The sequence below is a fragment of the Salvia splendens genome, chromosome 14 (genome assembly GCF_004379255.2).
Source record: "Salvia splendens isolate huo1 chromosome 14, SspV2, whole genome shotgun sequence".
Lineage (NCBI taxonomy): Eukaryota > Viridiplantae > Streptophyta > Magnoliopsida > Lamiales > Lamiaceae > Salvia > Salvia splendens.
Genome location: NC_056045.1, coordinates 24,591,748 through 24,616,886, shown reverse-complemented (window position 1 = coordinate 24,616,886; position 25,139 = coordinate 24,591,748). Strand labels below are relative to the sequence as shown.

The window sequence follows — 25,139 nt, the reverse complement described above, 5'->3', positions numbered from 1 at the left end:
GTACTGTTTTAGGCGAGTATTTGTGAATAAGATTAAGGAATTATGGATCGATATAGATTATTTATTAGTGTATGATTTATGGTGGCCATAAATGAATATAATATGACAGGGTAAAATACATCATTATGTGGATACATTACTGTGACATATACCCAGTATTCTTATTAGTTATTTGTCCATTTGAAAATGGAACCAGACCTAATACGAAACTATTATAATTCAAAGGGTAAAATACATCATTATTTGGATACATTATTGTGACATATACCCAGTATTGTTATTGTTTGTTATTTATCTATTTAAAAATGGAACCAAACCTAATACGACGCCTAACCATTTAAGGGTGGTTGTTAAATGATAGCCTAAATTTTGATTGCATGGTGACTTTACTTAGTAGCTGAAGTCAAAATTCTTAACTAATTGTAGGTGAAATGTATAGTTTAAAGCTAATTTAACAACACTTACAATTTTTTTCTCAATAAATACATTAGCTAGCTTCATTCTCATTCAATCCTTTAATACTATATCAGCTTGGTGATACACGGCTATTTTAGTCCATCGATATTTTTTACTCGAACTACTGAGTGAATAATGGAGACAACTACAAGCGATATTTATAATATTTGTGAAATCGAACAAAGATGTTACCATGAAATTAAGCCTGAGATATGTACGAACCAGTTAATATGATTGTGATAAAGGGATTTCAATTCAACGTGAAATATGCAAATTGATCCAAATAGCTTGACAAATTTATAGATGGGTTAATTAATTGCCTATAAAATCACGAAGTTAGCCAAATTCTTGTTTATCCCTCACTATTTAAAATTTGAATAACAAACCATGAAGTTTCATAATTTCTCAATTTTCCTCCGGACTAAATTTGTGTTATTTTATTTTTTTGTATTTTTAATTTATAGGCTAAACGATGTCGTTTTGTCGTTCATGTCGTCACATTAATACATATTTAAATCACTATTCATCGGCATCACTAAAATTTTACATGTGTACACCAATTTAGAGTCGTCGATTTGGCAGGGGAAAAAAATTATCATGGACAAACCAGAATTTGACAACTTCATGATTGACAAATCAGAATTAACCAAACTTTGTGATTTAATAGCCGATTAACCCTCTATAGAGTTAGGGTGAAAATTTATAACTTGCAAAATTGTAACCCAAATGACCCCAACAACTTGACCGGATTAGTCTGAACCGAACAACTCGAATGGAACCGAACAATTCAAGGGGATTATAACCCAGATGCCGAACAACTCCGAGCGGATTAATCCAAACTTTAGCAGGTTGGCCCGATTAACATCCGTGATAACTTTCTCTACTTTGCGTGTTTGTGATGATATCATTTTAGTGGGTCGGTTGGCTTTGCTACATTTACAACTGACGTAGCTCACAGGCATTCATGTGAATATTTACTAGTCACTGTTTATGAACACAAAAAGAAAAACAAGAAAAGAGCTATCACCATTCCTACATTAATTTTGTTCCTTTTTTTAAACAGCTGGAGCAATACTGGGATTGAGTTGACCTTGAATTAAAAAAGAAGAGCAGTATAACTAAGACATGCTTTAACCAAGTCGGAATGTCTTAATTATGCAATTACAACTTCAACTCTGAAGTGGTTAGCCATGAAGAATTTAGGGGGCTAAACAATAATTGCATTTATTGCTAAGTGCGACGACTTGATTAGTGATGATGATTTGGGACCGGTAATTCTGTACCCTCACCAACTAATTAATTTCTTATATATGGCTAAGCAGAATGACACGCACACACATACAGCTGAATATTTTTATGTTTGACTTTGTTTTATTTCTTGGATTTTGGAGGAGTGAAATGAAGCATTGTTGAATTTCGTCACGTTCAAGAAAAGGGCCCCAATCAGCTGAACTTGTCTCCACCCTTTTTGTTTTGAGATCTGCAACTCTTTCTGTCAAAATCAAATCCTAGATTTTGTTGAACTCCAAATACCAGCTGGGTTTTGTTTCAAGCTACAGAAATGTAAGACCATTTCCTGTTGCATTTGGTTTTGATTCGTGTGTGTGTTTGTGGGTGAAGTTGTGATAAGAGTGCATTTGAGATTGTGGGCTTGGTTTCTGTGTGAATTTTTGTTAAAGAGATGTAATTTTTGGCAACATTTATGTGGGGTTCACACAGCTTGGATGATTTGATCAGAAGAAGAGATGAACTTTTGTATATGGTAATAATGCGCACACACCTCAAAATCTGTATGCAAATTGTGTATTTTCAAGAAAGCTTCCATGGAATTGTCTCAGATTGCACTCTACATCTCTGTACATATTTGTGTCTGTGTTACTATTACATCAATTGAATGGCATTGGTCCAAAAGATTAAGAGGAAAAATGCTGAATGGCTTTGGTCCAAAAGATTTAGAGGAAAAATGATACTATCATCTGTGGATTAGTTAGGATAATTGTCAATTCTTATCTATAGCTTATCCTTATCTGTCTTGAGTCTTTTCTTTCCTTTTGTTTTCTTCAGTCTCAATACTGTTTTCTGCTTGTTTGCTGATCATTCTCCAGCGGCAGCCTTCATTCCCTCCTCCACCGCGTTTCACTCCATATAAAATAATCTTTCATTTCTTGGAATGCAAATATGGATGGGAAAGGTACTATATCAGATTACAGAAACAAGATGGACACGACACTAGCCTCGCCCGACTTGAAAAACCACGAAAAGCTTCAAACTCTAGTGAGGAATCAAATCTTGCAATATTCAGATCTCCAGCTTGAAGGTTACCTACTTTCACAGTTTCCTTGTATGTACCATACCTAACATTCTACTTAGCATGGAGAGTAAAAACGCGCTTTGCAGGAGGCATTGAGAATGTGATTGAGAGGAGAAGCAATGAGTTGTCCAATTTTCTTGGCATGCTGAGGAGTACTGCTGATTCTGACAGATTGAGTTCTTCCTGGAAAGTATGCTTGATATCGATATGCTTCAACTGCCATTATCCAATTTTGCCTCGTTTTGTGAAGTTTATTCTGTTAGGCACTGATTCTTCTAACTTTGTAGGTAAAACATGACACTGAAGAATTTAGGGTTATGTATCGGGAAGGACCTGAAGGAACTCCGCTTCACACACTGCTTGTCGAGGGCTACGTGGATGGGCCACTTGATGTTTGTGAGAAGTTTCATATGTTCCATTTCTTGGATATATGATTCTGTTTTATTAATTGTAGCTATTTTTTGACCAAGTTTTCCATCTGTAACAGGTATGTGTATTTCATGGGAGTCAGGCCTCTACAGCAAATGGTAACTTAATGCATTCGACTATTTATGTATGTATGTATGTATGTATAAACGACAGAATGTAGAACTAAACTAGTATTTTATTTTTCCGATCTGCAAGGTGGCCTCAAACTGCCATTCCGAGTTTCAAAGTCATTTCCTCGCATTGTCTGCAGAGAGTTGGACCTGGCGAACAGATATCACTAGTGAGGTAACAATGCTCACACGAACTTACTTACTGCTTAATCCAACTGCAAGCCTATTGTTGCTGATGTTAACTTGATTACGTGGAAGAAAGGATGAAGGTTTCATGGCCACTATCAAGCAGAGAGGCCGTGATTCATTATTTTGCATTCGAGTACTTCCAAGACGATCTAATGGTGGTCCTCCTCAACTCGGTAAACCATGAAATCTTGTTGTATTTTCCATTGACCCGAAGCTACCTTAACTACCCTAGATGATAAGGATAATGTGATTCTATTAAGCAGATCTCCGACTCAGAGACAATCGACAGGCATAGTCATGGATTCACGAGAGATGGGATACCTAATGCAGAGGAATTGGTGAGGATAGATGTGGTGGGAGGGTTTGCGTTGCAGAAGGTGACTGCAGAGAGGAGTTACTTCCGGTAAGTTTATACCTAATGTTTGGAGTGACTTTTGTAAGTAAGCTTCATGTTCGACAAAATCTGAAGCTGTCACGTTGGTACAGGACGATAGCAAACATGGATATCAAACTAGACTTTGTTCCTCCCTCGTTCCTCAACTTCGTCTCGAGGCAGCTTGTAGGCAGTGGTTTCAAGCTCTACAAAAAGGTCGGTAACAATCCGTTCGAGCATTTTGGATTATGCAAGAATGTCCAAACCATCTTACGCTTGCTTTATTTTGAGACATCACAGGAAGTTGCTTCAGTTTCTAAAGGAGATCAGAAGTTTAGCGAGGCTTTGAAGGATCCACTTTATGCTCGTATTCGCATAGCTCTTGATCCAGATAACTCAGCAGCTGCAGAAGATGAGAAGAGGAGCACATATGGTATGCAAAGTAGAGAAGAAGATGACAATGCTGTCGACTCAGAAGCAAAGAAATACGAGCTTGAAAAATCCAAAGAAGGCGAAATGTTGGATGATTGCAGCTTGAAATCAGCATATTGTACGAGTGATGGTGAGGAAGAAGGTTGTAGAGACGAAGCGACAGAAACGAGGAGGGAGGTTCGCATCAGTGGGGAGGTAGAGAAGGCTCTGCTAACATTAGAAAATGTGATTGCCATATTCAAGCAGCAGAGAAATGAAACTAATTTAGAGAATGATCAAATCAGTCGAAGCTCCACTTCAGTTGAACCAACCATCCCTTTGGAGAATCATGCTTCCAGGTATCATAATCATAATCATAATCATAATCATAATCATAATCATAATCATAATCATTTTCTTTCATTTTCTATCAATTGTTGATTAAACTTCTTGAAAATGATTTTCAGATTGAGAAGGGAGACAAGTGAGAGCAAAGTAGAGAGATCTGATTCTAAGAGAAGCTTCATGCAATTGCAACCATCCATGAATCACAATCTTGAAAATGTAACAAAAAATAAAAAACATAGATTTTGCTGCTTTGCCCTTCATTTACCATTACTCAGATGATGTATATGGAGGAAATATAGATCAATCTAAATGACTTTTTTTACTTCCCATTTTCTAAATAAGTGTTTCTCTTAATAAAAATTGGATTATTGCCTTCGAGATTTTCAGTCTTTTCATCTTTATGATTTTTACGTGCATTACACCACTTCAAGTAACAAAGTTTATATTTAAACAATTTAAATAGGGCAGGGAAATACTGAAAATGCCTAATATCGATATACCGGACTCATTCAATAGTTGATGTGTTATTTAATAACCAATAAATGAATAAATTTGAGAATTCTATTATGGTTTAATCATTTAAATAGATTTATTAATTATCAGTTAAGGTTTACTAGTCCGAAAATAATAACTTAAATATGATATGATCAATACTTAAAATATTTGTTTCGCATAAAAAAATATACACCGACTTTTTCAACATTTAAAAAAAATAAGAGAAAATATTAAAAATAATCCCATAACCGCCTTTGAAAGCCTTTTTCTTGGTTGATCACGCTATCAAGAAAAAAGTGAAAAACCCTCGCAACCTGTAACAATTTAGGCAAAATCATCAACGATGGGTTGGCTATCGAAGAACGGCGATTTCGGCTACAATTCCTCTTCCTCCGGCGACGTCAGCGAGTTCCACCGCTCCTCTGGCGGCGGTGATGATAGCGACCGCTGCGCCACGCGGAAGGTGATTAGATCGCAGTGCCGCACCGAGGAAGTCGAGCCCGGAAAATTCGTGCGCAAATGCGAGAAGACCGAACAGATTTTCAAGGACTGCGTTGGAAGGTAATTAATTTCAGCTAATCGCGAATTTTATTTTGTGCAAACTGTTTTAGGTTGTTAATTCCTTTTTTTCAAAAACTAGGGTGTTAAATTTCTGTATATTATCCCTTGGCAGCTGGAAATATTGTATGTTTATCCATGTTCGTAATCATGATTATAGGAATTTATGAGGTAACTCATTAAGGTTTGCTACTCTGAAAGATTGAAAAAGTCTCCTTAGAATTTTAACAATAGAGAAGAACTGGTGTTAGATTTACAGCGCTGCGCTGAACCTTAGAAAAGGAGGAAATGAAAGAAATAAAAGGACTCTTGAGTTTGGCCAGAGTTTTATTTCTGAGATAATATATGCTTGGTGGGGCAGTACAGTGTTTTTTATGAGCATTGTCAATAGAAATTGTGATTGAGTAGTTACAGTTACCTAAGGGAACTTCTGTTGGGTTGGTTCAAAGTGTAAACAAATAGTATTGAAAATTTGAAGTCGTCGTGCAAGGTTGAGGAGGATGTGATGGCAGGCATGGGTTGGGAGGTAAAGCAAGTGGAAAATGGTAATCAAAGATTATAACAATGTTAGAAATGATTCATTTTAAAATCGAACTCTATAAACTTAGAGAGTGGAATTAGAGCTCATAGTACACTATGTCCATATTAGTAGCAAAGTAACAGAAAATCATAGGGAAAAAAGGAGAAAACTGACAAGCTTTTGGAGATTGATTCATGTCCTATAGCATTCCTTTTCACAGATTTCTCTAGCTCTAGTGCGGTAGTGCCAAGAGTAAAGAGAACTCATTTTATTCAAAAATGAACAATTTCTTCAAAGAGTGATTGATTGATTTGCTTACAATTGGTAGATTAATTATTATTCTATTAAGATATCTCAAAGTTGCATTTGTTGTATTGCATTGTATATAATATACTATTTTTTACCTAATTGCATCAACGATGATATATGATTTCTGTAGAAGTATGGGTTACACTTCCTACTGCCATTCAATTTATTGGCTGATTACATTTGGTGCTTTTGCACCAGGCCCTCAGAGATGGTAGAGTCTAACAAAGAGTACACTGAGGAAGATGTCACAGACCAAATGGTTAAAGGTTCATTTTCATTCAAGTCCACAGAACCTGAGTCGATTCCTTTCCCTGGGCTACGCAGTGACATTGAGGCTATTGAACGCAGCTTATTTGGTAGCATGAACAGATTTTTTGAAGCTGCTGAAGAGGTGAAAAATGATTTCTTCAGTTCAATTGGTATCCCAGGCGGATTCGATAAAGAGTTTCCCCCATCTGAGAGACACAGTATTCCTATTGAGAGTTCTCCTCCAAGAGAAAGTATTTCTAATGGAGACGTTGATCTTTCCGGCTTGGCAAGAGATGTGTGATACTGATACAGTGATACATCAAACTAGACATTTGCTAGTTTATGTTATACAATAAATCCTGCAGTTTCGAATCTTTTGTAAAATAAGATCATAATTTACGAAAAATTATGATGTCGTCTTACTTCTCCATATGCACACTTATTTGATCATATGCTAATACCTCTCAAGTATTTTTTTTCCCCATCGTTTTCTTCATTCAGTAAGTTTTGTATGTTGTTGTACAAATCATCACTTGATCATTTCGTTAACATACATCAAAAGAATTGATCAAACAGATTGGAAAAAGTCCAGCATCACTGCATAGATTGCAAAGAATAGCTGGCTCTCGAGAGGGGACCTTATAGAAAACCAGAAGCAGTTTAGATGCTTTAACAAAACTTCATACCAAAGCATATTAAGAAATCTATGAAAATAGAATAGTGCAACAACAAAAAGGGTGTTTTTCGGTCAATCACAAGTTTCATGTTGGACACAGTGTTCATACTAGAAATTACGATAAAAAAAATTCCTGTATTAACCGGCACGTACATTAGAAATCCCTACTGATTTTTCTTTTTAAATATAAAAAAGTCCAGTATCTTCTCTCGAATTTGTGAATAAGGCAGGAATGACACATCAAGTCAAATTTCAGCAATTTGATTGAATGTGAATTATTCTAACTAAAAATAAGGGAGATAAATCAGATTCAGTCCATAGATCTTTGGATCTGTCATTCTCTGGGTGTGATGAATCGAGATCACAAGCCTGAGAACTTCCTGTTCGTGAGTACAAAGATCCGCCTTTGAAGACCATCGATTATGGATTGTCGATGCTTTTTTGAAGCCAAGTGACTAGTTGTGCATTTTGTTTTTTACCCCTTTTTTAGGTGTTGCTGTTTCATGCTTGACATGTTTCTTGGCTTAGAACATCACATGCAGTTAGTTATATACATTGATTTGTGGTGGTTGTTGTGTCTAAGAGAAAGTGATGCTATAGATACAAAGAGCAAGGATGAGGACATTGATCTTGATGCTCAAGCTAGGGTTTCCCTGTTTTGATTAGCAGAAAATTAATATTGAAGCCAGTTTATCCCACTCCCACATGACTTGGTAAAAATCATTCTATAATATGAAATCTGACACCAGCTTCATATTTCATGTCAAGGGCATGATTTAATGAATTTAACTAACCTATTCTACATGTAACATGTCTCCTATTTAGGAGTTAAATTCTTCATTCTTCAACTGTATTCATTGCATTAAACACCTTGTTTGAGTCTTCTGGCCTTGCTTACCATGTTATTTCTTGAATCACTGCAACCTCTAATTGTTTCATGCCAAATGGATTTTACCTTTCAACCACAGTTCTCAGATGCTTAAATAATGTCAAGCTCAAACTCCCTCAACATCTAATTTTTAGTTCACATTCAGAAAAAAGTATATGAAGCTAGCAATCGATGAACAGACAAGTAAAAAGTTAATTAATTATATAACTGAAAATGGAGAATTTGAGGGAGAAGGATCCTCTGCTGTGGTTAAAACCACAGCAGCCCATGCTGTGCCACAAAACGCAGATGTTTTCTAATGAAACGGCAGCAAACATTTAATATTCAAATAGTTCAATTCATCCCACCACCCCCTTACCCCTTGCCCCCTACCACTACCCCACGTCTTCTATGAATTCATTTACATTTTGTTTGAATATATACTTAAACACTAAATTCTTTAATTCTTTATTAGGTTTTCTTAGTTATACAGTAGTTTAGGTATAAATGTTTGTTTTTCTGATTTTTTAAGTTATAATTCATTTTAATATTTAAATTATACTTTATTATTAAAAATAAAAAGATGTTCCATAAAAAAATATTAAAAGAAAAAAGTGTATGTTATGGTTTAACAGAAATTTACTTCTTTTACTTAATATTTTTATTCTTTTTTTATGGTATTCTTTTATTTATTTATTTAGTAAAAAACACCTTAAATTTAATTATCAAAATGAGAAAATTAAAATGACTAGCCAAAAAGTTATTTACTTGTAAATCAAATGCATGTTATTGAAACTCAATCATTGTATACTCAATTTACAAAAATAATTAATGAATACGAAATATTAAGAAAATGATTACAAAGGGTTCAATGGCGAGTGTAACAAAAAATTATATTAATGTGAATGAATTCAATAAGAAATATAACTAAAAATACTAGTATAATTATGAAAAGAATTCAATAGAATTTGTTACAAAAAAAGTAAATAAATTAAAAGAAATAGTTCATGCCAAGTTTCCTACCAATTATTAAAAAAATAAAGTTAAGTGGAGATTAAATGAATCGTTTATCAACTTATTGTGGGAGATGAAATGAATAAATCAAATATTTGCCGCATCCAAACAAAATACTATTGGATTAATAGAAAACGTGGGGAGGTGGGTACGGGTAAGGGGTAGGGAGTAGGGGGTAGGAGGTGGTGGGATGAATTGAATTATTTGAATATTAAATGTTTGCTGCCGTTTCATTAGAAAACATCTGCGTTTTGTGGCACAGCATGGGCTGCTGTGGTTTTAACCACAGCAGAGGATCCTTCTCCGAATTTGAGTCCGAGCTAACTCTGATCTACTGGTCTATGACTATACACCCATCGAACTGTATTATTAATTTTAAGTTGAGATTGCTAGTTGAATATCTTACATTGGATCATTTTTATTAAAAAAAATACATTTTTTTTTTCTAATTTTCTGGTTAAAGACATATTTTTGCCATGTCATTTTTTATTTGGTTAGGTGACAATCGATTTTGAAGCGATTTCAGTTTATGGGGAAAAAATTCAAAGAATTAAAAGTTGATGTGTTAAATGTATTTACAATAATTAGTATAGATTTAAATAAAAATGACAAAAAACTATCAAACCAGTGGACCCTAGGAATTAAGTGGTCATCTTAGTAGAATATGGATAAGTGGTGGGCTTTTTTGGGCCCAAAACTGATTAGTATGTGAGAAGCCACATTTTGAGTCCTATTTATGTGAGATAGGCTGGCTATGCACTAAACAAAGTTGACTGCGATAGAGCATGAATCAAAATCCCAATGAAATATTCAAGTGAGAGAAAAGACAACATATGTTTGTGATTGCCTAGGATACTCTTTGAAGAGTAACAAGACAAATATCTATTTGGATGTTAAATAACATTACATGTGCTTCTCCTAATCGCATTAAGCCTTGGTCTTTGCAAGCGACAAATATTTTATCATAACCAACTTCCCTCTCTATAATTATTGAATTTCTTGGATTTGTTCTCATGTTACACATGCATTCCCTTCTATTCTCTCTCTCACACACAACTCTTCAAACATCCCATCGCGAATTTGATATGGCTCTAACCTTATCGCAAATAACATAAGTCCATTTTGTAAGTTGTTTCAATTGACCCCTCAATCTAGTGCGTAGTTATGTATGGAATGATAATAGCAATAATTTTAGACGTTTTATTTTCAACTGACTAACCTCTAGTACTTTAGTGTTGGGGAGTTATAATTCAAAATCATCTGTATTTTAATTATAATACAGAGTTAATTGTCTATAAAATTATGAAATTTGGTCAACTTCTGCTTTACTCCGTACATTTTAAAATTTGAATTTCAAATCACAAAATTTTTAAAACTTTAACCATCCTATGATTTTTTTTTTCAGACAAATACGATTGTTGCACAATGAAAAAATTGTTATCTACTTTTTAAGGACAAGGAGAGTATATAATTAAATAATAATACATTCTAAATTTATAAAGGATTATGGAGAAAATTAGATAATCTTAATATTCCTATTTTGCAATACAGTTTCTAAATTAAGAGTGAGTGATGAGTGTTTCACATAAAAATGCAAATGGCAATCCTAATACTTTAATTATTTACTTTACTCTCTTTTTATCTTTTTTATTTTATTCAACTGTCCTACTTTGCAATACAAATTCTTACTCATATTCATGATAAAAAATTTTACCTATCGATTAGTGAGTGAGTGCAATGTATCACGTCACAGTCACAATCACCCACGCAATCAGTTTGTTGATGTGGATTGTGGAGTCATTGAAATTGATGGGACTATCAAATTGTTAGTTGATATATCACCAATCCGTGTCCACTATACTGTAGGCACAGCTCCAATTAGAGATGCCCACCGGTTCCGGTTCCGAACCGGAACCGTCGCAATTTTTTTGAACCGGAACCGTCGCAATTTGGGTCGCGGTCCGGTTCAGGTTCAAGATATTCCGAACCGGAACCGTCACCGAACCGGCGGTTCGGGACGGTTCGGAACCGGCGGTTAACCGGCGGAATCGCCGGTTCGGGCGCGTATGTCAAGGCATCGGGGATGGGGCCGCCGGCGGCAGCTTTTCAGCTGCAAAACCGGCCGGTTTCGGCGGTTTTTTGGCGGTTAACCGGCGGTTAACCGTGAAAACCGGCGGTTTTGCCCGGAAACCGGCGGTTCCGGCGGTTTTCCGCCAAAACCGCCGGTTTTCCGAATATTCAATTTTTTTTTTCAAATTCGAATTCTTCTATAAGAGTTTCTCTCTTCAATCTCCCAATTCTCTCTCTTTGTCTCCAATTTCTCATTTGTGCTATCGTGCTTCCATTTAATTACGCAAGTGCTACTCTTATTACGCATTGTTATACACTTATACTTGTTCCCGTAGTTCTATAAGTTGTCTTTCTTTCTCAATTGCTAAAACAAAAAAATATATATTATTCCATATTTCTACATTTCTACATAGCAATATGTCATCATCCCGAGAACTACGTGGACTTTGATTCCTCAATAAAATTGTGGATACGTAGGCAACTCAACTTAAATTTGAAAAGTTTAACTTTGAAAGTTTAAGTTGAGCTCAAGCCCTTTTCAATTTTCCCCCCCCCCCATTTCATGTTTTTTTCAATGTAAATTATATTACATTGTTGTATGTTGTATACTTGTAGTTGTAGTCTTGTAGATGTATTATGTATATGTATTGTAAATTGTAATGTATCGTTGTCCGTTACAACTCAAACTCAATAAAATTGATATCATTTTCTCCTTATTCGCCGTATTTCTATTTGAATTATACATTGTCTTGTTCCAATTTGTTATATAAATCCAAATTTCAAATTCAAAAAAAAAACAAAAAAAAAACGAACCGCGAAACCGCCGGTTCCGAACCGGAACCGCCTAAACCGCCGGAAAAACCGACGGTTCCGAACCGGAACCGGAACCGCCGGTTTTCGAACCGGAACCGGAACCATGAAATAGCCTCACGGTTCGGTTCCGGTTCCACCTTCGATAAAACCGGAACCGGCGGTTCCGAATCGGAACCGCCGGTTTTTGAACCGTGGGCAACACTAGCTCCAATAACCCCGCCTTTTTTTTCCACAGCTCCAGTTTATTTATCCGCGCCCACAAAAAAAAACTATCCGCAGCTATAAGGTGAACACTTGCAATAGCCCCAAAATTTCACTTAATCTCGTCCTTCTAGTTTTTTTTCTTATAATTAAAGATTGATATCTAATTATACATTAAAATTAACTTATTTATTAATCACATAAAAATACAAATAATTATCAATGATGGAGTACATCATCTCCTTCACGTCACCACAAATCCACATACATACTCTCCTCTCAACCAAAAAAAAAAAAAAACCATGGCCCCTCCGCCACCACCGTCGCCGGCGGCGAAGATCACCACCTCACAATCCAAAACATCAAGGTCCAGCAGCTCCCGCACCTACTCCACACCCTCCCCTCCATCCGCAGCCACCCAAACCCCCTCTGACTCCAACCCCTTCTTCCACCTCTCCTAAGAATTCTATGGGGCGGCCGGCGCCGATCGCCGGCGCACTATAGGCCGGCGCGCTTATAGGCACTGCGATCGGTGCCCGGCACATCCTCGCACAAAACTCGCCGGAGGGCCTTCCGCCCCAAAAATGCTGTCCGCCTCGGGGCGGACGCTCCCTCCACTATAGCTCGGCGGGGCGGCGGCAGAATGGGCGGCCGTCGCGCCGCCCCTATAGTAGACACCCTAACACCATCTAGAAACCGACCAATCAAGCTGCTCCTAAACGCCACGTCAACCACGTTTATTCACTATTCAATTTATTTTATGAGTTGTAAAGAAATGAATTTTTGTTCGAAGTCATTTTATTATACGTGAGTTAGTATCGTCTACTAGTATGTTACTCCCTCCCGCCCCGAAATAGGAATAAGAGTCCTATTTAGCTATGACACGGGTTTTAAGAAATACTTCCTCTGTCCCATTACAAGTGATGCGTTTTTCTCTGGACGTTGTTTTGCGAAGATAATAATAAATAGTTAAAGTGGAGAAAAAATAAAATAAGAAAGAGAATAGTATAGAAGAGAGTCGTATATACATTATTATCTTACTTTACTTTATCTCTACTCTAACTATTTATTATTATTTTTACAAAACAACGTCCGATTTGAAGTGCCTCATTTGTAGCGGGACGGAGGGAAACTTAATGGAGTAGTACTTTTTTTCACTTACCTTAAGCCCATAATTGTGTTCTTAAGCCCGTGATGGTCTATTGTTACAAATTTTACATAATACTATTTGTGCATAATGATATACTATTATTGAATCATAAGATAATAGTAACAAATACTCCTACTTTACGAATAACGTACTTCCTCCTATCCTATCCCATCGAAAATGATTCACTTTTCTTTTTTATTTGTCTCAACCAGGATGACTCATTACTAAAAGTAAAAATATTTATATTTTTTTATTTTATTATCTCTCTTACTTTATTCTCTGTAACACACAAAATAAAGTTGCATAAAATTTTACGCCGCCCAAGGAATGGGTTATCTTCCTTGGGACGGAGGGGGTAGCATAGAATTCACGGTCACGTTCCATCGAGGCTCAAGAAAGATGCACCACCGCTGGTACTTAGCGACACTAGGTGCACAAGTGGCGGATCCACGTAGGAACAAATGGGTACAACTGTACCCCCAAAACAACTTCGCGTAGGTGGTGTAGTGGTATTTATCTCCGCCTCTCACCTTGGAAGCCAGGGTTTGATTCTCATCACCAGCGCCTTCTTCATTTTCCTACATATTTGTATCTTCAAATATTGCATTTTTAGGGGAAATCTATCTAATGCATAGTATATATTCTAAAATGCTTTTAAAACCGACACAACTCACATCATTCATTTTTATGTTTTTCTCAAAAAATTGGACACTTTTTTTATAATTTTAGTTTTTAAATATTTTAATAGATTTTTATTCTCTTCTAATGCATGTTTCGTTCAGCCATTTTTCTATTTTTTCCAAAAAATTGGACACTTTTTATAATTTTAGTTTTTAAACATTTTAATAGATTTTGATTCTCTTCTAATGCATGTTGTTTCGTTCGTTAGTTTTTATCTTTCCGATTTTTTCTAGTGCACATCTATATCATATTTTTATATTAAAATTACAAGTATAAATATTTAGCAAGAAAAATTAAATAAAATAAAAACGATTGGTCAGATTTTGAAACTTTGAATCGTTATAATTATTTATCGTACCCCCAAATGAAAAATCCTGGAATCGCCACTGAGGTGCACTATTGAGAATCTATCACAGTGGCCCACGGCGGCTGCACCATCATGGGTGTGACATAATATAAAAATCCAAATATTCATTCTTTGTTAATCTCATATGGCGAGACAGTGTGATGATACATTAATTATGTTGGTCACTAGAATCGATAGACACACACATAAACGAGGATATGATTATCATTGTATATGTGTCATACGGCGAAAACGATACTGATTATTAGCTTTCTTAGTAGAACATAACATAGAATGAATTACGATATTCATATTATCAAGAATGACAATCAATGTGCCCCACATATATAGTAAATGTAAAAGGCACTACTAGAAGCTCATATTCGATAGTATTTGAATTGTAATCTTAACGTATCCGACCATATATTACATACCAAAAAAAAAGTTATTATTATTAGTATTATGATTATTATTAAAAGTGCAAGACACGAAAACAATGATGGAGGGCAACAAATTGTGTGTTTTGGATATGGGCAAGACATGTGCAAAGCTACCAAGACGTGACTACAACACACATTCTGTTGTTCCAATCCCAACATAATCCCATCGCCGTTGCTTAGTCAACTCTGTTTTGGGCACCTTCTCTCATAAATTCAATACAATTAATATTACTATTATCTAACAATAAGCAACAGAAAAATATGTGTAATATATAGTCTGAAATAGTTTAAATGAATACAACATGCAACATCTCAAAAACTATGTTCAGAGTTTTGATTGAAAACAAAGACATTCCGAATAAATTGAATACATAAATAGTTAATTAATTAAATGAGATATTTATGCAATCAGATGTATAGTGAGAGACACATAGTATAAAACTTAATTCACAATTAAACTAATTAATTGTATACAACGAGATAATTAATAAGAAAATGTTGCTTGGTTGGATTTTTGGAAGAATTTACGCAACCCGGCCCAAAGCCGGATTTGTGACTTGCAATTTTCAAATTGTTTTCTTAATTAATTAGTAGATTTCTATCCCAACAATAGTGTAAAGTCTCCATCATTTGTATATCTGTCAATAATAAGTAGGATTCCAATTAGTAGTGTCATTACATTAATGAATGTGGAAAAACATAACAAACTTAGTATTGTAAATGATTAAAATTTTGATACCATTTCACTCTTTCACACAAGATATATATTACAATAAATGGACAAATTCACATACACATTGAGATCAGGGAGAATAATTTTGATTAGAAAAGTCCAATATACACATAAAATCACACACAGTGGAGAATAATATCCATTCAAAAAAGTCCCAAGTTTTCAAATTATGCTTGGGAAATTGTTTAATCATTCCAATATTTGCTGGCTGAAGTTAGACTAAAAATATTGTCTCTGTGTGCTCCACATGTATTTTAGAATATCTCTTTTTCTTGTGTAATTTATTTCAACAATGCCCATCAACATATTTTTGAATAACATATAAAATATAATTTAATATTGATTAAGTCACTATACTATGAACAGAGTGGAAGTGAGCATGTTCATAAATTAATAGTACTTAACTACTATAAGTAATTTTGAAACACGGAAGTAATAAATAGGATAAGGATCAAATTAGCCAATAGCAGACTTGGCTTCAAGTTAATGGGGTTATGTATAGTTTTCCCAAACCACCCTCACAACAAATACTATTTCAGTTTTCATAGATAGGCTAGTAGATTAATTTCTCATGAAATATCGACATTTCAAAATTCACACTTTTTATCCGCAATTTATATTTTATGCAAGTAAGTTTAGCAATATGTATATACTCCCTCCATCCCTAAAGAATATGCACTTTGGGATCGGTACGGGTTTTAATGTAAAATTGGTAAAGAAAGAGAGAGGTAGAGAGAAAAACTAAAATAAAATATTGTTAGTAGAAAATGGGTTCCACCTCATAGAGTAAAAAGTCTTTTCAAAATTAAAAAGTGCATATTCTTGTGGGATAGACTAAAAAGGAAAAAATACATATTCTTGAGGGACTGTGATACGAGAATATCTCTACGAATATCCCCAAATCTCTCTTATTTAGTTTAATATTGATTTAGCATATATTTCCCATATATTATTAGGATTTTTATTTTCTTGTTCTCTAAGTCATGATAGTCTTATAAATAGGAGGCATTGTAGTCTTATGAAGTTCCTTAACTCGTAGATTTTGCGTCGAACGTCGCGGGAGCTTTTGCCCGTCGATCAATCTGGCGTCAAAATTAGGGTTTTGTACCTTTTGCACGTTTGAAAGAAAAGAGAGTAAGAGAAAATAAAATAGAAGGATAATTGATATTTCTTGAATGAATGGGAAGAATACAATGCCTCCTATTTATAAGACTATCCTGACTTAGAGAACAAGAAAATAAAGATCCTAATAATATATGGGAAATATATGCTAAATCAATATTAAACTAAATAAGAGAGATTTGGGGATATTCGTAGAGATATTCTCGTATCAACTCCCCCTCTGTTAAAATCCACCCTGTCCTCAAGGTGGAAACCACGACAAAACGAAGAGTGTCGCGACTAGAAGCTTTGGCGAGGTATCCCCACCCGGATCAAATGTATGCAAATCCTCAAGAATTGCACAAAGTTGACGAAGTGCAAGGACACCCACAGAAGTCCTGAGCTTAAGAACATACTTCTGTGGATGATAACACATCTGAATTGTTGTTGTTTCCCAGCCATCAAATGCTTCAATCTTTTTACAATCACGAGCAAAGTGTCGCGAAATACTCCCTCCTGGATCAAACGTACACGACCGTTGCTTTGCACTTACTCGACTAGGAGAAAACGAAGCAATAATTCCTAGGGAAGTCTCGCCCACCTTTCGGCATTCAATAAACCCAATATCAATCCAAATATGATGATGCACCGCTAAAGCATTGATAGCACCTTCATCAACTTCGTGAATACCTACGATCACACGCATTCTCGGTCGTCGTGGACAATACATCACCATTGCCTTAACGCCATAACTACAGAACGTCTCACAGAAATACAATCCCACCGGAATGCACTCCAGTGCTTCACGTTGAGCTTGGAAACAAAACTCTTGTATAGTCATACCCTGTGATGAAGCTTTTAGAAATCCATTCGTTTCCTCATGGTCTAACAAAACCCCTTCCACTCCAACTTGATCACATTTAGGTAGTCGATCAATTGTAGTATTTGGACAAGATTCTACTGCTTCATCATTATTAACGGCAATTAATTCCATTGAGTCATACCCGAAATTGGAGTCGCACGATAGAGATATCGAGGCTGGTGGAGGCGGGCTAGCAACGACAACAGACCGCGAGCTTCTAGATGGATCGTGATGAAGATCGGCTGGGGCGGCGGTCGTCATCTGTGGTAGGGGACATGATACCGGCTCCGTGTCCATGACGCTGGTTGTAAGGTCTGGTGGAGGTCGTATCGCGGCGTGTGGATCACCCAGGCAACGTTCACGTGAATCCATCTGAGACCCCAATTCCCTGACAATAGCAGTCAAACGCTCGAGCTGTGAAGCCAAGTCAGCCACTGTTAGGCTCGGTTCAGACTCCGCCGTCACTGGATCACGTGGCATGTCGAGAGGCTCCATATGGCCGACATCATTAGTCGTTGGGAGACATTGCCAATCCGGTTGATCGGGAGGTTGCAGATATAACAACGGATCATAGGTCGAAGAACTCTGCTGCGTGCGCACCTATGGCGGGTCCCAGCAAGTGGGCTGTCTGAGCGCGGTGTGGCGTGGCTGCTGAGGCGGTTGATAAGGCTGAGAGTATCCCTGCTGCGTGCACAACCTTGGCGGGTTCCAACAAGAGGGCGGTGGTGGCGAGTACAAATCTGTCTCGTAGGACGATGGTTGCTGACACGCAGTTTTCTGGCGCAGCCATGGCGGGTCCTAGGAAGTGGGTTGACGGGCTTGGTAGGGATGGTGTTGTGGGTGGAGTCTCTCATCCTATGGATATGGATATGATGGTTGTTGATCTAACGCTCTGATCGGATGGAGCAGGGGTTGAGGTACGGGCTGCCATGGGTGGTAATCCGTCTGCCGGAGTTGATATCCGGTGTAGCCGTACGACATGTAGACAGCGATTCGGTGGAAGAGCTCTCAATGAAAGCACTAATTGTTAAGGATGAAGTTCCTTAACTCGTAGATTTTGCGTCGAACGTCGCGGGAGCTTTTGCCCGTCGATCAATCCGGCGTCAAAATTAGGGTTTTGTACGTTTTGCACGTTTGAAAGAAAAGAGAGTAAGAGAAAATAAAATAGAAGGATAATTGATATTTCTTGAATGAATGGGAAGAATACAATGCCTCCTATTTATAAGACTATCCTGACTTAGAGAACAAGAAAATAAAGATCCTAATATTATATGGGAAATATATGCTAAATCAATATTAAACTAAATAAGAGAGATTTGGAGATATTCGCAGAGATATTCTCGTATCAGACTGAGAGAGTATTATTTATGGGGAGCACTAGTGCTCTTTCGTCCTTAGAGTAATAACATCAGCCTATTATCATTACTTGGATCTTAATCTATATGGTCCAAATTTCTTAACCCCGGGTTGCGTCTTTATGTTCATGAATTTGCATTGGATGGGTATATTAGTCAAAGAGTATTAGAGCACAAGTTTATAGATTTGTGTGATATAAACTATGTACAACATATAATGCAAAAATTATAATTAAATGTATATATTCGTACAAAATGTATAATGTTTGTATGCATAAATTAAATGTAAATAAATTTAGTAGTGAAAAATAGGACCTATAAATAACTGAATATATAGCATGTAAGCTTGAAGTTTTGCACAAATAATAAAAATAAATAGTTAATACAAAATGAGTTTATGTGTAATAGAGATGATACATTGTCGCGACGCAATTATTCAATGTTAACAAAAAATTGAATGTTACAAATACGAAAATTTATTAAATTAAAAGCACAAATTTTCTGCCACGTGGCAGAACTTAATGGTGCGATTAAAGAATCTATTATTTTAAAAAGAGTTTTTTTTTTTTGAAGTACACCCCTGCTGCTGTTTATCATGGATCAGGGTATGAAGTGTTTTTGGACTTGGAAGAGGTAATGTTTGATTCTCTGAAAGTAAGTTAGTTAAAAATTAGTTAATCTGGTGGCAGTTTAGTCCTTTTACACCCCCATCAATTTTCATAAGAAAATTCAACCCCCTCCATCAAAGACACAAATTCTCCTCTCAAAAAACATACTGTGAAATCGTTACCGGTTGATACAGATCCACATTCTTAAATTTGCTACTTCAGACAAAAAATCACAGCTCGAAATCCATCCCACCAAAACCCCAAAACAGGTAATATTCTGCCTTCACTCCCTTAAATGCTTAATAAATCTTCTTCAATCCCACACTTGTAAATTTCCAAACTTGCTTCAAATTTCAGCCCCTCTCTGAAATGGAGTCCGGCAACGGCGCTGGAGTCGAAGACGACATGATCGAGAAGCGCGAAAGCGCAGGATCAAGCGCTGAGACGAGGAAGCCGAAAGAGATCAGGAGTAGTAGAAACAGCCGAGTTGAGAAGAAGGAGCCATTAATGAAGAAGGAATGGGGCTCTTCATCAAGAGTATCCGCGGCGCTGGGGAAGGCGAGCTTGAGCCAGAGCCTGTCGTTCCCGAGCCGACACTCAGACATAATGAAAAGGAGTATAGAGATTTACCCCACTGACTCCGATGTTAGGCTGTCTCAGAAGAACAGCTCCAAGGTGGAGTCCCGAGTTTCCCAGGCTTCATCTACGCGTACCAGGACCAACTCTCTCCCGAAGAAGCCCTTCCCGGGCGTCAAGCTGTCTCGGAATGGGACTGCAAGCCACTCTGTTTCTGATGAGTAAGATGATATTTAGCTTGCTTGTTTTCGATCAAACTAGTACTTATTTAGATTCTGACTCTGTGTTTGTTGTGTAATAAAGTAGGAATCTAACATTCTCCTTTAGATCGGAAGAGCGTGCTGAGAGAAGAAAGGAGGTTGAAATTAATCCAATCTGTTTTTTATGGTTGAGTAAAGATTGGACGTTAACTTTTTTTCTATTGTGATCATCAGTTTTTCTCTAAGATAGAACAGAAAGTTCAAGCAAAGGAAGTGGAGAAGAATGATATGCAAGCAAAATCCAAGGTAGTGATATATATATATATATATATTGATCTGTGTAGTGAGGGACTGAGTTTCACGTATGATTCGATGATGAGCAGGAAAATGAAGAGGCGGAGATGAAGCAACTGAGGAAGAGCTTGACGTTTAGAGCTACTCCAATGCCTAGTTTCTACAAAGAGCCTCCACCAAAAGTGGAACTCAAGAAGGTACATATATTCATTGTTTTGGTAATTTGGTATGAGAAGTGGTTAATTATTGACTATGTTTGTGCAGATACCAACTACACGGCCAAAGTCGCCGAAGCTGGGGAGGCAGAAGGGGAGTGGGAGTGAGAGTGAATGTGGTAGTCCGTGCAGATCACCGAGGTCGCCCTTGGCGAAGGTGGAAAAGAGTCCTTTGTCGAAGAGTTCCTTGTCGAGGGCGATAATGCCTGCTCAACTGCAGGTTGAAGGTTGAACATACCAACATTCACTCTCATCTCATATATACTTACTTCCATTATACTATATGTTATTGTTTCTTCCTTTTTTTCTCTATGGTGGAAGTACATTTTGTTGTGAATACTGGTGTTGGATGTTCAAAGTTTGAGCTACAAATATCAATTGGATACACTTTATTATCACAAATTTTATATCTACAACTTGCTCATTATACACCACACTTAGTCCTTACTGCAATTGTGGATGTTCAAGGTATGTCCTTATTTGTAGTATCAAACGTTTATTTTTAGCAATTGTGGTTTTGTAGTGTTATCTAATTGCATTGCCCCATCGAAGTTAGCAATAATAGAGCATGTGGATCATTAAATTTCATGAACATTTAAATTTTGGTGCCCTATATTACCATAAATTATTAAATATAAGCATTTAAAACTAATACAGGAATACTAACATGATTGTTCTTAACACACGGATACATTTTCACAAGTTTTGTAGAAACAATGAGTCACGACTCAAATCAATTCACTATGTTAAACAACATGTCAAGGTATAATGTTGATCAACTTACACAAATTGGTTGTCTAAGATTAAAACAACTATCTACGGTCTAACCAATCAAAGGGTCATTTTTTCGACCAAAACAAAGAATAATAAACTACTAATTCAATTCCTGAATAATCTCTAGCCTCCCTCTGTAGGGATGAGTGAAACTTTTTCCTTGTATCCCATTCAACATCTAGAGGTGGAAACTGCAGCTGAATCATCTGAATTCAGATCTTCACCAGAAGAAGACGACGACGAATCTGAACTTGAATCTTCACCATCATTCGACACAGAGGAAGCCGTTGAACCTGCACTTTTCAGGCTGCTGCTCTTCTTCTTCTTCGGGCCTTGCTTACTCCTAGCTCGATCAGCTTTGGACACAATCTCCGACACTGTGAATCCTGCAACTTCAAAATTCTTTGCCCTTTGAGGAAGCAAAGCATGTCGCGCTGTTACTTCAACCCCGTCGTATGTCCACACAGCCAACGCCGCTTCTCCCTTGAGCCCAACAGCAAACCAACCAAGGCCAGCAGCAGCAATGTCAACGGAACTCGAATCCCAGCTCTCCCCACAGACTTGGATTTCCTTTTTCACCCATTTTCCGAGCTTCTCCACTCTCCCCTCCCCAATCGGAGGCTGAAAAAGGACAAGTTACAACGGCATTTTATAAATACAAAGTTAACAAGAATTACCACATGTCCACATTGGATAAATGTTGGAGACACGAACTGCTTGATAGATATTCATAAGCATTCAATAATTCACAAAAAGACATTTTACCGTTGCCTTAAGATTCGATCACAAGCTATAGCATGTTAGTATACCTGCAACTGACGGCCAAAGTGTTCTTCCAACATTGAGCTTACATTCTCCGTCCTCCCCATATGCAAAGGAATCAAAGATGAAGCCCATACCGTAACATAGATTGAATCTACTGAGGATTCTTCGACATCCAACCTGAACAGCCCACCGATATGAATTGAATATCCTGCCTGAAACAATTCAGGAAACATTTCAGGAGAAGTATCAATATTTTAATAGAGCACTATTTCCTCTTCAAAATCAGCCAAGAGAGTTCAAGAATACCATATGTTACAGTGAAATGTTTTTAAAAATATTAATTTTGGAAACATTTTCCAATCTGTTATACTCAAAAGTTCAATTACTTACTAACATATGGATCAGAATAATTTTTAAACATTTACCATAATCTCAACTAGTATGATTTAAGCACCAAACACCACAGCTTATACAAAATGACAATGTTACATTTTTTTCCTATCTCCAATATACTACTATTCAACAATTAAGCAAAACATTATAGCAAAAGAGAAAAAAACAACGCTAGAGTTTCAAAGAAAAAAGTAGATTTCACAAAGCTTGAGCAATCACACACACAGATATGAATATATTCAGATGAAATTATAGCAACTAATACTGAAGCATAAACTTCAACAAATTCCAAAAGGAACATTTCTAACCTTGATCCTATATGTCCTCGGCTTCAACTCCTTGTCAATACGACAAAGCTTCTGCTCCTCTGCATTCAACCTAGTCGAAATCTGATAAGGGTGCAGAAGCCCGGGCGTATCAAACAACCTGGCCTTCCCAGGAAGAACTCCCTCAATCCTCACAATCCCTAAGGTAGTCCCAGGCACTGATGCCTCCGTTACATGAGTCGCTTTCGTCCCCACACACTTCCCTATCGCGTTAATCAGCGTGCTCTTCCCAGCATTCTGAGCACCCACAGCCCACACGTGCCCTCTTGGGCCAGCAAAGGTAACCACATCATCAACCAAAGTCTTCAACCCCCAATCCCTCACAGCACTCACCAAATGCACACTGGCGAGCCTTCCCGCCCCACCTTCCCTTGCTTGTGTACGAACCCAATGCTCGAGCCTAGTTGGGGAAATGCTGCTAGGTAAAAGATCAATCTTGGTCGCTACTAACACAATCCTCGGTATATTGCCGGATTTCCCTTCCTTCCAAGATCTTGCATTCTCATCAATTGTGTTAGACACCAAATTTGCTACTTTTCTTGGAAACGATCCATCAAAATCAGCAGCATCCACCACCAGCAAAACTACAGTTCTCGCCCCACTAATCGACATCAGCCTCCTACCAACGGTGTGATCAAAATCAAAATCAGGCAACAAATTCTCCACACCAGGATCCTTCACCTTCTGATAATGCCTCAAGCTGTGGCACCTAGAGCAAACAATAGGCTTCTGGTTAGCCCTTTCCTTCCCACCTCTGTCAGGCAGTTCATCGAACACGTCGTCTGCTGTTTCAAGACTATCAGTTCTATCAACTTCCAGTATCTCATTTGCGATTCCTCGTTTAAGGGAGTCGGAGATTTCTGATTCGTCCAAAATCGGAGTCATTTTTTTAAATTTCTTATAGTTTTCTCCCTTCGCAGAGGGCTTGACGGAGTACCCTGGTTGCTTGGGATCAAAATCCTGCATTTGGATACCGCAGCCAGGGCAAATAGCGAATGTTTCCTCAGTGGCTTCCTCGTAATTGCCATCGCGGGTTAGTAGTGAATTAGAGAAAGATTTGTTCTTTCCGGATTGTGAAGAAAAGGGGTTTGAAAAAAATAGAAAAGGTAGGGTTTTAGCAGGGTTTTGGGGAAGGGGATAAGAGGGCGAAGGGTCGATGATTAATGAATTGAAAGGGGAGTTAGATAAAGGTGTGGTGTGTGTATAGGAAGTGAGAGAAAATGGAGAGAGAAGCTTTCTGAGCTTCGATGGAGAGAGATTCCTCAGTATCATCGTTTAGCTTGTGGAGGGGTTTGAGATTGAGTGCCGCCTTCAAGTACAACGACATGGGATGGGAATGGGATGTTGAATTTTTCTTGGGCTTTACCATCTGGGCTTTCTCTTTTCATTTTCTCATTATTTCATTTAGGCCCAGCCCAATCTTAGTTAATGTATAGCCCATGGCTTATTTTTCAAAAAATCCAGCAATAAATAATTACTACTCCTACATACTCTATAAAGTACTATACATATTAGTATTTATTTTATCAAATATAGCTAGAATAAATTTCAACCATATTCCATCCAGACCATTTTCAGAGAATTAGTATAACTTACATGTCAATAAACTCTCTTCCTCTATTTATTCCTCTAAACCATGAATCATGTTAATTTGTTGATAGTGAAAGTGTCGAATATTTTGAAATAATAGGATTGTAAATAATTTAGTTTGAATAGTGTAATATTTGAATTAGAACAGGCAGTGCAATTAATTTGTTAATATTTGATAGGCTGCAATGAGAAATCCTGACACATTAAAGTGGAATGTGAAAAAAACATGTACTAACAGTAAAATTTACATGGAACTCTCTCATTCCTCATTTTCACTTGAAAAGTCCCATGGTTCAGAAGCGTAATTTGATTAATCCTGTGATAGTCGAT

At 37.0% G+C, this 25,139-nt stretch overlaps 4 protein-coding genes across 7 annotated transcripts; 3 read left to right on the top strand and 1 right to left on the bottom strand.

The window, feature by feature from the left end:
* Positions 1–1,478: 1,478 nt before the first annotated feature.
* LOC121763375 lies at positions 1,479–4,965 on the top strand. Of its 3 annotated transcripts, XM_042159384.1 has the most exons (12): positions 1,479–1,727; positions 1,848–2,019; positions 2,562–2,773; positions 2,854–2,957; positions 3,055–3,163; positions 3,255–3,294; positions 3,392–3,481; positions 3,569–3,668; positions 3,759–3,898; positions 3,982–4,084; positions 4,169–4,638; positions 4,747–4,965. In XM_042159384.1, the coding sequence occupies exons 3-12, from the start codon at positions 2,635–2,637 to the stop codon at positions 4,904–4,906; spliced, it is 1,455 nt and encodes a 484-aa protein (XP_042015318.1). In that variant the 5' UTR covers positions 1,479–1,727; positions 1,848–2,019; positions 2,562–2,634; the 3' UTR covers positions 4,907–4,965. The 3 variants fall into 3 exon arrangements, with proteins under 3 accessions (XP_042015318.1, XP_042015317.1, XP_042015319.1); XM_042159383.1 differs by having other exon boundaries at positions 1,479–2,019; XM_042159385.1 differs by having other exon boundaries at positions 1,479–2,019; positions 2,521–2,773.
* A 418-nt stretch (positions 4,966–5,383) lies between these two features.
* Positions 5,384–7,242, top strand: LOC121763410 (fra a 1-associated protein-like). The gene is made up of 2 exons (XM_042159421.1): positions 5,384–5,683; positions 6,708–7,242. Exons 1-2 carry the CDS (start codon positions 5,466–5,468, stop codon positions 7,057–7,059), a joined length of 570 nt encoding a protein of 189 aa, XP_042015355.1. The 5' UTR covers positions 5,384–5,465; the 3' UTR covers positions 7,060–7,242.
* A 12,544-nt stretch (positions 7,243–19,786) lies between these two features.
* Positions 19,787–21,363, top strand: LOC121763280 (protein WVD2-like 4). 2 transcript variants are annotated; one of them, XM_042159272.1, is made up of 6 exons: positions 19,787–19,945; positions 20,034–20,473; positions 20,559–20,610; positions 20,687–20,758; positions 20,836–20,943; positions 21,011–21,363. In XM_042159272.1, exons 2-6 carry the CDS (start codon positions 20,046–20,048, stop codon positions 21,191–21,193), a joined length of 843 nt encoding a protein of 280 aa, XP_042015206.1. In that variant the 5' UTR covers positions 19,787–19,945; positions 20,034–20,045; the 3' UTR covers positions 21,194–21,363. The 2 variants fall into 2 exon arrangements, with proteins under 2 accessions (XP_042015206.1, XP_042015205.1); XM_042159271.1 differs by having other exon boundaries at positions 20,556–20,610.
* Positions 21,364–21,664: 301 nt separating this feature from the next.
* On the bottom strand, positions 21,665–24,516 carry LOC121763279 (GTP-binding protein BRASSINAZOLE INSENSITIVE PALE GREEN 2, chloroplastic-like). The gene is made up of 3 exons (XM_042159270.1): positions 23,202–24,516; positions 22,545–22,712; positions 21,665–22,356 (listed from the first exon to the last, which is right to left on the bottom strand). Exons 1-3 carry the CDS (start codon positions 24,489–24,491, stop codon positions 21,907–21,909), a joined length of 1,908 nt encoding a protein of 635 aa, XP_042015204.1. The 5' UTR covers positions 24,492–24,516; the 3' UTR covers positions 21,665–21,906.
* Between the last annotated feature and the right edge of the window lie 623 nt (positions 24,517–25,139).

What these genes read in the sequence shown, in the direction of transcription:
- LOC121763280 (XM_042159271.1), top strand. Translation starts at nt 20,046, where the DNA reads ATGGAGTCCGGCAACGGCGCTGGAGTCGAAGACGACATGATCGAGAAG. An exon ending in ATATGCAAGCAAAATCCAAG is followed by an intron (nt 20,759 to 20,835) that starts GTAGTGATATAT and finishes GATGATGAGCAG; the next exon opens with GAAAATGAAGAGGCGGAGAT. An exon ending in CAAAAGTGGAACTCAAGAAG is followed by an intron (nt 20,944 to 21,010) that starts GTACATATATTC and finishes ATGTTTGTGCAG; the next exon opens with ATACCAACTACACGGCCAAA.
- LOC121763279 (XM_042159270.1), bottom strand. Translation starts at nt 24,491, where the DNA reads ATGATACTGAGGAATCTCTCTCCATCGAAGCTCAGAAAGCTTCTCTCT. An exon ending in CGAGGACATATAGGATCAAG is followed by an intron (nt 22,713 to 23,201) that starts GTTAGAAATGTT and finishes GAATTGTTTCAG; the next exon opens with GCAGGATATTCAATTCATAT. An exon ending in ACTTTGGCCGTCAGTTGCAG is followed by an intron (nt 22,357 to 22,544) that starts GTATACTAACAT and finishes GTCCTTTTTCAG; the next exon opens with CCTCCGATTGGGGAGGGGAG.
- LOC121763410 (XM_042159421.1), top strand. Translation starts at nt 5,466, where the DNA reads ATGGGTTGGCTATCGAAGAACGGCGATTTCGGCTACAATTCCTCTTCC. An exon ending in TTCAAGGACTGCGTTGGAAG is followed by an intron (nt 5,684 to 6,707) that starts GTAATTAATTTC and finishes CTTTTGCACCAG; the next exon opens with GCCCTCAGAGATGGTAGAGT.
- LOC121763375 (XM_042159384.1), top strand. Translation starts at nt 2,635, where the DNA reads ATGGATGGGAAAGGTACTATATCAGATTACAGAAACAAGATGGACACG. An exon ending in TTCAGATCTCCAGCTTGAAG is followed by an intron (nt 2,774 to 2,853) that starts GTTACCTACTTT and finishes CGCGCTTTGCAG; the next exon opens with GAGGCATTGAGAATGTGATT. An exon ending in GAACAGATATCACTAGTGAG is followed by an intron (nt 3,482 to 3,568) that starts GTAACAATGCTC and finishes CGTGGAAGAAAG; the next exon opens with GATGAAGGTTTCATGGCCAC.